Source organism: Manacus candei, unplaced genomic scaffold (genome assembly GCF_025592945.1).
Source record: "Manacus candei isolate 608988 ecotype Guabito, Panama unplaced genomic scaffold, ASM2559294v1 h1tg000017l, whole genome shotgun sequence".
Classification (NCBI taxonomy): Eukaryota; Metazoa; Chordata; class Aves; order Passeriformes; family Pipridae; genus Manacus; species Manacus candei.
In genome coordinates, this window is record NW_026138065.1 from 24965643 (window position 1) to 24979045 (window position 13403).

A 13403-nucleotide genomic window follows, 5' to 3' on the forward strand; every position below is an offset into this window, starting at 1 on the left:
CGTGCCAGCCCAGGCATTTCCAAAGAGGAAGGAGGGAAAACCCAGGATAAGCATGTGAAATGCTGCTTGAGCCTTCACCCAGGTTTGCTCTGCCTTGTCTTGGCTGCCACGTTCAGGAAAGAGCACTCAAGCTGGAAGGGGGCAGAAAATGGCTGGATTACCTCTTTCTCCCCATCCACCTGCATTTCTTATGAGAAGAGGTTAAAAAAAATTGTCCTGCTCATCCTACACAAGTGGTGTTTGAAGAAGTGTGAAGCAGGTTAAATGCTCCTTTGCAGAAAAGCTCTTTGAGGCAAGACCTCTTAGTTGAAAGATAATATTTCCTTTGCAGAAGAGAAGATAAAATAAAAGGGTTGTGACATATTTAAAGTGGAAATTGAGAAAAATTGGTGCTGTGCATAAAGAGAGTCCAGAAGAGTCAGCCTCTAGAAAAACTATGAGCAAAAAACCTTCTCAAGCTCATCTTCAAACTAATTATTTTACAAGCTATTTTTCATTCTGTGGGAGAGAAAGCTGGCCTGGAAGTTTCCTCCCACCCTTAGGTACCTATGTATAAAATAAGAAAAATTATGAGAGCACAAGGTGTGGGGGAAAAAAGGCTTTAAGGACCTCCTCTGCCAAGGAAACGCAGACATAGGAAAAAATGAGTCTAAGACCAGATCTGCTTTGTGTTTATTTCTTTGAGGTTTTCCTTGGTACAGGTGCATGCCTTAAGCTGTTATAATTTTGTTTTCCTTGGAGAGGTAGAAATAATGATGATAAGTGTGGGGAAAGGATTTTCAGAGGAGGAAGATGAAAAGCCTTATCAAGTTAGAACTGAAATCCTCATTTTCTCAATTACTCCAGGTTTTCTTGCTGCTCTGGCTGTTCCTGGTATGCTGTGAAGTGCAGAACATTATTTCTGAGAAGATGGCAAGATGGGGGACCTTGGTGTCCCTGTTCTGTCCCTCCACCCCCGCTGAGGCCAGAGAAGGTCTGCAGAAGTGACAAGTTGGTGCTCTCCCAATATGCAACACGTGGAAGGGTTTCCCCTTCCTGGTCCAGGCCAAGATTTTATAGTCAGTGAACAAGAAACTACTGCAGGCTTTGCTGAAGATGGTGTATGTTTGATGCGCAATTAGGCAGAAGATTCAGTGAAATGAGGGGGGTTTCCTTAAGTATGTTATTTACTTCCCTGACTCAGAACTGAACAATTTTAGAATCTCAACCCCATAAGATGCCAAATGCAGCGTGAAATCCTTTACAGCTATCTTACAGCATGAATTAACTTCTTATCGTCTGGGAGAGTGAGTGATGTGGGTGCTCCTGCCTCTCTCAAACACACCATGCAGTCCAACTTCCCAGGGAAGCGTTTAGAGGCAAGCCTGCTCAAAGCAAGCCTGGAAAGAATTGTGTTGGAAGAATTGCAGTGGTGAACTTGGCCTTAAAAGTAGCTATGCCTGCCTTAAGCAATGCAGAGTCCTGTCTCTAAACCTTACTTTGGGGCCTAATATCTTTGACTAAGCTTGTGCCTGAACAAATATCAACCATGCCTTCCAAAAGGAACCAACTGGGAATTGGCTGCTGTGCAGTAACTTGATAAAAATGAGGGTTTGCATGGGGTGTCTGAATGTAGATGGTTTGGGGGCATCTTTATGTAGCAGTGATGTGTGACATTCAAGCTCCTGTGATATTTACTTTAAGACAAATTAAAGAGGATGTAGAAATCTGTCCATATCAAGGAGCTTCCATAATGGAGCCTAAACTGCACAGTTTGCCTCTTACCTTCTTATACACCACAATGGGATCATGGCCTATTAATAAGCCTTCTCAGCCCCACTGGATAATAGATTACTAGTTCTTAAAAAAGTACAACTTGACAGTCCATGTTCCTTTTTTCAAAGTTTAACATAATTTTGTGGGCAATAAATTTTGGAGTTTTGTTTGTGATTATGACAAAAGGACAGTGCAACAGCACAAGTTCCCTAGATAGACAAATTATATAGGACCACTCAAACTTGCCCTGATTCAGCTAAAGGTTAGGAGTAATCTTTCAAACTGTAAGGAAATTATTTTATTCCTTTCCAAAAAAGTGATTTTTTTTGAGGGAAAGGAAAAGAGGCCAATTGACCAATTAATTAAATTAATTATTTAGAATGTATTTCCAGTAAACTTATAGTCAAAAAAAATGACAATATCAAAAAGCATGTCTGCTCACTCTGTGTTTGAAGTTGTAGCCTTTTAGCTTATAAAAAGATTTATTTTTCTAAAAAAAACCCTCTCAACATTAGCCCTGTGAAGTTATATCACCTATAGGCATATAGCTGCTTCTACTCAGCCTCATAGATCATGAGTAGAAGTTTCAGACAAGTGCCAATTACAGTGTTTGCTGTTGCTGCTGAATGTCCAAAAAAGAAGCCAGCTCGATGCATGGACATGAAGTTATTTGAAATGGTCGTAAAGTCCAATTTATTTATTTTTTTTTTTATTAAGCAATTCTGACCTTGAGTTTGTGGTGGAAAGGGTAAACACGAATCTTAGCTGTGCCTAGCTCCTGTGTCTGTGTCCATATACAGAGAATTACTTTGACTGTTAGTGCACTTGAAATAAAATCACTTGCTGCTCACAGATGTACTGAGATGGCTCATGTTCTCAGTGCTACTCAGTCACCTCCTGGTTTAGAGAGATAATCGAATTGCTGCAGAGAATACCGAATCCTCAGTGACCTGGGAGCTGAGCGACTCCTCTGTATTGATGATGTTTACCCAAGCATGCTGCACTTGCAGAGGCCATAAAATAAATGAGAAATTTGATTAGTTTCAGTTGCTACAGAGCAGTGCTCGGTTTTTGTTTAGCTACCATTGAAGTGTCTAGACACAGAATATCTGAACTCTTCTTTGACCTAGAGATGGTGAGATTTAGCCAAAAGTCCAAGTGTTTGGTTCCAAGATCTAACTGGACAGCACAAAGGCGTTTCTGTCCTGACTGTATTCTGGCTTATTGCTATTTCAGCGATGCCTGGTGTTCAGAAGGGATCCAAATACAATGCTCTGGCTCTTGCCTCCTGGATTGTCAAGCAGCACTGACTCTCAGCTTTAGTCTCTGCTGGAAGCCCTTCTTCAGAGCTCGTAGTACCTGGGGCATCATACCAGACATCAAGGAAGCACTGACCCACTAGCTTATCATTTATAGCAATGCAGACTGCCTCTGCTTTGAGATTTCTAAAGGCTTCCTGAGGTTTTCTATGGAAATGAATTATGCTCTGCAGCTGTGTACAGAAAGGCAAAGGAGAACCCAGCAAAGGAACAGGCTTTCTTCTCTTTGAGGTCTCAGAATTCTCAGTGAATGTATTTTTTGACAGCTACGAGATATATCTGCTAGAACTCCAATGCCCCTTAGCCACGGCACTGAACGTCAGAGGGGCCATACATTAACGTCTAACAGCAAAATAAGTGAACAAACCCAATATTATTAAGTACTGTCCTACCTACACCCGCTTCATAGGTTCCCTCAACAGGTATCAGCTCTATCTCAGAGCTGTCAGGCTTTGGTTTGTTCTGTACCTGTAATCTCTTTAAATCTGCCTGTAGGACAAGACATGCACAAAGCATGCATGGGGTGGGCTCCTCAGCTGGTGTGAACTCATGCATCTGCCTTGGCTTCAGGGGACTCCTCCAGCTGACAGCCCGGGCCAAAGGAGCTGCAGTGCCTGGAGTAGCCTCTGAGCATTCAGAACAAAAGGCAGCTCATGAATACAAATAGTGTGGATCTGGAAAGCTAATATTAAACTGAGGGGTTTTCAGTATGTTTTATATTATTAAAATTAAATTTATGTCACTTGCTTCTTAAGAACTTCTGCAAACAGTTCTAATGTTAACTTATTCAGATAGCTGCAAGAAAACTTCATAAGTCACCTTTATTAACTAAGACTATGTGACTGCATTTCAAGTTGTTACTAGGGTATCAAAAAGATACGGTTCAAAGAACGTTTAAAATATTTCAAGTCTTTCAAGTTCCCATCAAACTTCCCAAGCTGATATTCATCTAGCTTACACTGTTGTCAAAGAAATAAGTTTAATGGAGTGAGACTAACTCTGTTTTTTCTTGTTCCTTTTGTTCATATAAACCCAGACCTGCAGTTTTATTTTTAAAAGAAAAGAAACATGTCAGAAAAGATTATTGAAAATAGGCTCTATTTCCCTCAAGGACTTGTTAACCGGTCACATACGTGGCTTATGTAAATATGTAATCAGGGTCTGTTTCAATTGAAGTGTTTTACATGAGGGTTTTAGTAACAAGGACTTTGATATTCAAGGTATTGGATCAAATACCAAAAAAGCTTAGTATGCCTCGGAGATGTAAAGCAAACACCCGAATGCTAGAAGGGAAGTCCCATGCCTGAAGTTTGTTTTTGTGAAGGGTCAGTGTGTGTAGAAGCAACTGTAAGCAGCCTTACAGAAACAAATTGGATTATCTTTTTTTTTTTTTGTTGGTGAGAGAGTAAGAGAGAGAAAAGCAAGCTCCTAATAAAAGCAGAATTAGATTTCGGGACTTTTCTTCTAGGTTCGGAGCAGCTTTCAGAACTAGCACTTGGGGTACTGCCCACCAAAAGCTGGCCTCAGAAAACCCAGAGCCAGACACTATCCCCAGATTCACAGGAGGAGTTTGGGTCCAGTTCTGTTTTTACCACTATTTGATGGATTTTGGCAGCAGTCTCTAATGAAAGCCCATTGAGGATAAAGAACTGGGACTCCACAGAGACATTCAGCAGGTGACAGAAGCAGAAAAGGACTCAGAGTATTTGTATTCAGTTTCCAAGCTAAACACAAATAACACATTGACCTTTTCTAGTTTAAGAATAGGTAATATTCTTCAGTCCTATAGCTTGTAAACTGTCAAGGAAAATGAGGTTTTATGTCAGGCATGTGATCTTTTTTCTGTTTTAATGCTATTATAGAAACTTCCCAAATAGAAGGTGACAAGAAATGTCTCTTATTACTTATCTGAACCATTTTCCTAAAACAGAGTAAGTGATCTCCCCAGCATCCACCAAATAAATATCCTGGAGCAAGTATATGATTGGGCACCTTATTTTTAGCATTTGGAGTATAAGCCCACACACCAGGGAATTTTTCAGCAATTGCTTTAATGGTGCTGTGTTTACAAGACCAGCATTGGTATTATTTATTGCCAATGACTTGCAGAAATTGTTTGAATCTCATTTGCACAATGGATGGGCTGGAAAACCAGTGAGGTCAGGAGTACTGCAGTTAGCAGCACAGGAGGGAGAAAGGCTGATTTCTCTGTGTCTAATCTATCAAATTCTCATTACAAGAGCTTCAGCCTTCCTGCCTCTATATGTAGTCAGGAGAGGTTGCTACTGCTGTCTTCTGCAGCTGGATCTTATCAGTGAGGCAGGCAGGGAAGGCAGCTGCTGCAGCAGCTATTTGAGGGGGGGATCAAGTCCCGTTACAGCTCCCTTCTGGCCGCTTGCACGGCAGCTCTGTTAAGTCAACGGCAAGCCCTGGAGAAAAACGTGTAAGAAAGTTTTTCTGTGATGGATCTCCAGGAGAGGATGAGTGCTGCCTGAGAGACATCTCCTCTGGATCAGGCCTTAATTTGGGGAGCTGAGCAACACTGTCTTTTCTGTCTGAGCTTGCATGGTGTGGCTGGTGCCCAGTTGCTCCTGTCCCTGCTCGCAGCTCTATGCCAAATGCTGTACAAGCAGAAGGAGCATTCAGCATGAAAGCCTTGGAACATTTTGCTGTTGTGGATCATATTATGGAGGTTTATGTGCTCTGTTCATTTTTTATTATGTGGTCTTTGTTTCTAACCCCTGCCTGGATCACCCTGCTTGGCACAAAATGGTCATAGACCCAGCCTCTCTACTAAACCAGTTCCTGCTCTATTCCTTGGTTGTTACGTATTTGTTTTGTGTGAAACTGAGGCTGGAACTTGCTCTGCCTCCCAGATAAAAACCCCTAGGGACTAGGCTACAGGGGAAAATTTCCCTGGTGTCCATTGTCCCCACAGTCTTTGAAGCTGCTCTTGCTGGGATGGGCACAAAGCCCACTGTCTTGCTTCGGCGCAAGTGTTCTCATGATTAGGTTGGTGTCCAACTCTATCTTAAGATGTCAAGAGCAAGCCAGCCTTCTGCTCCACATAATTAGCTTCCCTCCCCCAGGAGACAATTTGGTGTCTTCCAAGTTTGACATAGCTCTTACAAGCCCATATATATACCCTGTCTCAGGCAGCAATGCTGGTACATGGGTCCCCTTCTTGGGTATCTGCCTTTCTCCATACTACATCTGGGAGATAGCCAGTAAAATAAAATGGTCCGTGTATGAGGAACTTTTAAATGAATCTGCATTTTTTTTCTTCTTACAAAACAAAATTCAGAAGCACTGTACATACCCAGCTCTCCTTGGCAGACATCTGTTCGGGTAGCTCCTCCAACTATGAACTGAGGGTTGGCACATAATTCCTGAAAAGACATAATTTCAGAGTTTGCATCACCCTTTCTGGTCTGAAAAATTCCCTTTTCTTGTTCCTTGTTTCAATATTCAAAAAATATTAAACACTTTCAACTTTTCTTATAACATATATCTTTTCTCTTCTCTCTGATTAACATGGTCTCAGAACAACATTTCTGTAAAAAAAATGAGGACTGCTTGTATTTTTTGAGGCAAATCCTGCTAATTGAGACTGTCAGTGATATTAGTGAGAATTTTTGCTACTGTGGAGACAGGTGAAAATTCAACCTCGGCATTTACAACTTACTCTGTCTTGCTGAGATTTTAGTTCAAGCAGTGCAAGTGAGTTTGTGACTGTTGCTGCTGCCTGTGCCAGTGGAGCTCTGCTGAGTTTCCACTGCCAACAGCGTGGAGGATGTTCCCCAACCCTGACCCTGCTTCCTGGGAGGCCAACCACGCAAATGCTTTTATTAGCAACAACCCTCCTTTCTTCCTGGCCCTTTGGGGACAGCCAAGTAGGTTATGGCAATGACTGTCACTCCTGTCCCAACTCTGAGCTCTCCAACAATTCATGGCCTATATTAGGAAGTTAATATTGTCTCTCTAGAGACAAAAGCCTTCTTTGTTTTCTTGAGCATTTTCCACGAGTTTCTGGATGGCAGCAAGGGGCAGTTTATAGGAAGCCTAACTTGGCAAGCAGGGCTGAGGACAGTTTAGGTAGTCACTGGCTCTCACAGAGAGCAGTAGTTGTCAGCTTTGAGCATCCTGTGGAGAGACAGGGGCAACCCAGGACTACTTGTGTGCATGTGTGTGACAAAGAGCCAATTTCCTCTTGCAATAGGTGGCATCTCAGCTACCTCTTTTTTGCTTCTGTTCGGTGGATAGGAGTCAGGAGCAGGTTACCCACCCCACAGAAATAGGGGGTTTGTAGGTTTTTCTCTCCTCCCTCCAAAGCAGTGCACCTGGTGTCAGTCAGCCGCATATGACTTATTACTCACCTAGACACCTGTCCTTTCTGAGCCACTCCTAAGTGCCACATACACCTTTCACACAGCTGACTTTCCATCTTTTCTCTTTCTATAAACCCACTGTTGAAATCGGAAGATAAGTCTGTGGTGGCAGTGTCTAACACTTGCTGTCCGCAAAGCAGCAGTCTCAGGGGTTGATATTAGCAGATATTTGTTTTGCAGGGGGCACTTCTCCAGCAGGTTTTCTCCCAGTTACCCACTGGTTCTGGTTTGGATGCAGACAGGGAAGTGAGTGGTGATCCTGTCAGCCTGCAATCACAGGCAGAGTTTGCAGATGGAAACCTGCTGACTGGTAGAAAAATGAGAAGGGTGTGGCCTCCAAGAGGAGTCACCCACAACACATAAAAACAGATTAGATCCGGGTCCCTCTGAAGAGAGAAAAGCAGAGAGTTTGTGTCACCTTGCAGCAGCGTTGGGCTCTGACCCTTGCATAGGGATAAGCCAGTGGGTCCCAGTACTTGTGGATTAAGTGTTCATAAATTGCTTGTGTCTCTGATGAGTGCTGGGAAGGCAGAGGGGTCCCGTGAGGGCAGGTCTCTAGCAGGCAGGACTGGAACATTTAACCCTGTTGGATCTCAGACCTCAGTTATTCCTTACCTTGATACATTTGTGGGTGTCTCTGCCTGCAGCAGGCTCAGTGTTGTAGCCCAAGTCTAATTTAATGAGTTTCCTAAGGCTGACCTCCAGAAGGACAGGCAAAGCCAAGAGACACATCCATGGTACTTGTTTCTGTAACACCCAGGTGCCAGAGTAAGGTGCTTATGGACAAATGGGGTTGCCAGGATTATTAGGCCTGGAGTTATTTGACCTGCAAATTTCTGTTTCTCACTTTTCAGGTGAAAAACACAACAAAAATCAAAGTCTTGAAATCTATTGTTCTTCTCATTTTCCTTGCCCACATCAGAGGGAGGTAAGTCATTTGGAGATTTTTCCTTCCTTCCTCAGTTTTTTAATATTTCTTGATGTTACAAGAAGGGCCAAAATGACAAAGGAGGAGCAAAGTAGAGACAGAAACAAATGGCTGAAAAATGAAAGTGCAGAAGAATCTCTGAAGCCCTGATTTTGCAGTTTTAAAAAAAAATCATCATCTAATCTTTCCTGATGAAAATTACTTTCTTAAAATCAGAGGCCATTTGTAGGATATATGTATTTGGGTAATAGCAATTCCAGTCAATTGCTATTTAACTGTTATATGTAGCTTGAAGTGAGACAGAGGATTTTATTTACATATTAGCCTGATTTCCTGAGGTGCACAGTGGCAAGACCTTGGTGTGGGTACTTTTACAATCGACGGCTCCAGGGGTACCCCATGGTCTGTCTGGATACACATGGGCCTTTTCAACCCATCTCTAGATTGCACCCTGGACTTGTAGCTCTGAGGATCTGGGATGGACAGGGAGGAAGCCTGTTCCCATGAAGCAGGTTCCCACAGACTCCTTGCTTTATAATGGGCTTAGAAGACAATGATATTTTTTTTCCCCACCCTCTTTCCAGCCTTGCTTCTGCCAACCATGGAGGTAATGCAAGATAGAATTAAAGAAGAAAACATACAGGAATAGTGGATATTCAGGCTCACCACTGCTTTAGTATGCATGTTCAGGTGTGCTTTGATTAGATTTGAACCCAGTAAAATAGACACTCTTACCGTGGGGCGCTTCCAGATTATCCCCTGGGTTTTGAAGGAGTATGGTCCCAGGTCCCGGTAGCCCAGAGCAGAGGGACAGGCTGGGAACTCCTCATCCTTGAACAGGGTGCCAGTCTGCAGGCATTGCTGCTTCAGGGCTTCATAGTCCTGCTTCAAATACTTGATGGCATTCTTGTTGGATCCGAGCCCATCCGCCACCGCTCTTTCTTGGCACAGCCTTGCCGCGACCCTGGACATGCCTGCCCACCCTCCCAGTGTGTGGTGCAGCTCTGGCTTTGCCTCCTGGGAGAGGAGGTCAGTATAGGCAGGTAGCAGGCTCGGGTGGAGCCAAGGACTGCTCTAAGTGCTCCTGCAGCCCTGGAGGGAGGAGGCACCAGAAGTGCAAATATGTACCTGAGAGACACAGGCAGGAGCTGGCGGGAGCCACAGCCAGCACGGCTGGGACTGTGGGCACTGCCTGGTGCTGCTCCCATGCTATTTGCTTTTTTTGCAGTCCCTTTTTAAAGTACTCTTTTAACAAGGAGCAAGGGAAAACAATGTTTTTGCAGACACACCTGTTTACACACAGAAAGTGATTGTGTGAGTTTAGTGTGCTGAAAGTCAGGTTTGAGGATCAATGCTTTAAAAATCCAGGTGAAGATGGTTTAAAACTCCTTTCCTCCTTCTGAGGTTGGACTCTGTGCTGTTGGAGGGTTGCACAGCCACAAAACCTGGAGCTGGGTATCTATTGCTACAGCTTACACGGCTATGGAGATGCCATGGAGCTTTAGAGCTAGGGGAAAGTTGAACACATTTTTGGCTTAAGTGATGGGTATTTTCAAAAGGCCCCCTCTCTTTAGTACTCTCAAAGCAGTAGGAATTTTTAACTTAATTTATTATCAATAAAAGGTGTGAACTTGACAGAATTAAAGCTGACCACTTGACTATATGATCTGCAGAGGGCAAGGATACAATCCAGGAGCATGACCTAGGCCAAAAATGGGAAATTGTTTCACCAGACAGAAGGTAAGCCCTGCTATTCATGCCCAGTGTGACCTTGGGCAGAAATTATACTTTCCCCATCTCAGCTAGTGAGATGTCAGCCATCCTCTTTACAGATTTTTGGTGATATTTCCTGCATATAAAATATCTACAAGCAGAAAAAAATTATGGTGTAAAAGGCTGTATAAAACCTTTAAAAATAGTGGTTCCTGTTCTTGTAGTAGAAAAACTCAAAGTTTCTACCCTAGAAACCCCATTTTGTACTGACACAGGGGTGCACACCTCCCTGGAAAGGTGGCTGAAAATGTCTGTAGGTTCAAGAACTGAAGGAAGAAATATTTTACATGGAGCACAGCTGCTCTCTGCTGTCTTCCTATATAATGGCCAGGATACCCTAGCAAAGACCACTGCATGTCCAGCAAAAAGCTGGGTAAACAGTGACTTTGTTTGCCAAAGAGCATGTTTGATGACTACCCCTTGGTATATTTAGACAGAAGGTGTGGGGAAGGGAAGAGAGAATTTTTAAGGACTGAAACCTGTTGAGATAAGGTGTTCAAACAGAGGCTAGCCAGGTTACTTGTCTGCAAATATTTGAAGAGAGGGAATGAAAAAAGGAGGAAACAAAATTACTTGGTCAGTTCCAGGTGGGCACAGGTAGTGAAGGCTGGGATGAGGAAATTAATATATCAGCTACCCCAAAATTAAACTAGTACTGTTGAAATCGAGTAAAGGAGAAGGATGGTCAGCTTTTTATCCCTGTTACATTTCAATACTTCTGTGCATGTCTGTGTACTGAACCAGAGTGAGGAGCAGAATAATAAAGCACTGAGGTGACGGTTTTTTCTTTACAGGGTGCAATTTTTTTTTCCTGATAAATAGACCCACTCTGAGGTACCCACTTTCTTTGCTGTAAGCTCAAGCTTTGGCAAGATTCTTCATGGAAAAGCATGGTGCTCCAGCAACTGGAAAAGGCCGTTTTGATCAGGAATCTTCTGTTCTTCCATGTATTTTTTCAGACGTACACTTGAAACGCTGTGTGCTCTGTAACTCCAGTTGCCACCAGACACGAGTAGGCACAGCAGAGGTGAACATCATCGGGGTATTACAGTGTAAGGCAGAGAAATTTTGGGAGCACCTCTCCTATGAAGACAGGCTGAGAGAGTTCAGGTTGTTCAGACTGGAAAAAAGAAGGCTCCAGGGAGACCTTACAGCACTTTCCAGTACCTAAAGGGGACCCAGAAGAAAGCTGGAGAGTGACTTTTTACAAGTGCATGTAGTGATAGAACAAGGGGGAATGGCTTTAAAGTGACAGAGAGGAGGTTAAGATTAAATATTAGTTGGAAATTCTTGACTGTGAGGGTGGTGAGGCGCTGGAACAGGTTGCCCAGAGAAGCTGTGGATGCCCCATCCCTGACAGTGTTCAAGGCCAGGTCGAATCGGCCTTTGAGCAACCTGGTCTAGTGAAACATGTCCCTGCCCACAGCCCCAGAGCTGGAACAAGATGACATTTAAGGTTCCTTCCAATCCAAACTATTCTATGATTCTTTGAAATACAGTCAGATTTTAATCATAAATTTCAGTATATGTGCCATAGAAATTTTTCTGTCCTGTACCTCACATTTGGAAAGTGGCTGAGGACAACCATTTTCTCTGGGGAGTATTGGACCAGATAACCACCCATTGTGTCCATCACGACCCTCTGGTCCTAGTGATCTGTAGTACAACAGTTCAAATCCATTTCCCAAGCTTGATTAACAGCAGCATGAGTTGTTTTGTGTAGAAAGTGGTACATAAGCACCATCTAGAGGATATAAAAAAGAGGAAAAGATTAGACTGTATAGTTGACTACAGCAACAGCTGTAGATATAGTATAGAGAGAAAAGCTTTCAGGTTCCCCATGACTCTCCAAAACTGCTGATGAAGTGACATTAACCCCTAGGGAAACATGAACCAGAAAAAAAAATAGGTTTAACAATTAACCTGATTTTTCTTGCTTCTGGGACTTGCAGAATATTTTTGCCTGGCTTTTCCTGCTTTCCTTCCCCTCTCCCCCTTTCTTGACAATAGCAAGAGGGTGAGAAAAATAGGGAAGAACAAAATAAACCAGGAAAATGCATCATCTAGGTTTCAAAGAAAAGTCTGCAAATTCGATGCAGTCAAGACTGTTCTGTATCTTTATAGAGGAAAGTGGAAATTTTTAGAAGAAAATAACTGCCAATTACCTAGCAGTTCTAGATACATTTCTGATATATTGCATTAGAGAGAACTGAAATGGCTCTCCTGTACCATAGCACTTTACTAATGAGGATTAAAGCTGCTTAGCTGTATTGTAGACCCTGCAGCATGAAAATGGATTAGTTCAATTTAGAGAGCTTGGCTTCTCCTATTCTGGATGTATGGGCTCCTACCCACCCTATTACTGTGAAAATGGAATGACTATTAATAGTCAAACTAGTGGGAGCTATGAAAGGTCCTTAATGTTGTCTATAAGGTTATGGTTTTAGAGGTTGCAATATTTTACCTAAGTGTTTGGGGAGGGGAGAGAAGGCTTGCTACAAGCTGAAGCCTAGTGGGTTCCCTATAGGGAAACACATTGAAATTAGCTGTGATCCTGCCTGACTGTTTTATAAATGCCAGAAAATTGTTGGTGCCTGAAGAGGAGGAACATGATATACTACAGTGGTAATGCCTGCATGCCAGGTGTGAAGCTCCACAGCACAGCTGAGCTGATCCAGGAGTGATGGTTCAGCACTGTAAGGAGCTGGAAAGGACAGATGCACTTTTCAGGATGATCCAGTTCTTTCTGACACCTCACACTGTGTTGGCTGGGGCTACAGCCAGTCTTGTGATGTTGAGGAAAGATCAATACCTCTCCAGATCCCAGGTCCAGACAGGAAAGCAATTGCCTTGTGAAACATCATCACTGCTACTGCAAGCCTGGGAAATCATCCTCATCCTAGTGAGGACAGGGCAGTTCCTGCAAAGAACAGAACCCCTGCAGGTACATGGCCCCATTTCTTCCTTCCTGAGCTGTTGGCAAGTTGCTCCCCATTGTTCCCCAATATCTGAGTATAGTGGAGGGCAAACGAGCAGGAGAGAGGATGGATATTGCAAGGCATAGCAGCTCTGAGCTACTCACAACTGCTGAGTGTAGACATACAGGGAAGCAGAAACCCATCCTGCTTGGAAATCCATGCTGCAAGTGGCAACTGGATGCTTCTTATCAGGCACCAGCATGAGCTGCAGCAGTAACAGCTGAAACCACTTTACTCGTGAAATGTGAGAGTTGGTGACTCC

General features: G+C 43.2%; 1 protein-coding gene across 1 annotated transcript in view; it reads right to left on the minus strand.

Annotated features, from left to right (window-relative positions):
• Nucleotides 1-9434, minus strand: part of CAPN8 (calpain 8) — a 30444-nt gene extending 21010 nt beyond the window's left edge. Inside the window, exons 1-2 of the mRNA XM_051783557.1 lie at nucleotides 9126-9434; nucleotides 6394-6463 (exon numbers count right to left, since the gene is read on the minus strand). Of these exons, the coding sequence (XP_051639517.1) occupies nucleotides 6394-6463; nucleotides 9126-9362 (307 nt within the window). The 5' untranslated portion in view covers nucleotides 9363-9434. The remainder of the gene's footprint in view (nucleotides 1-6393; nucleotides 6464-9125) is intronic.
• Nucleotides 9435-13403: the final 3969 nt, after the last annotated feature.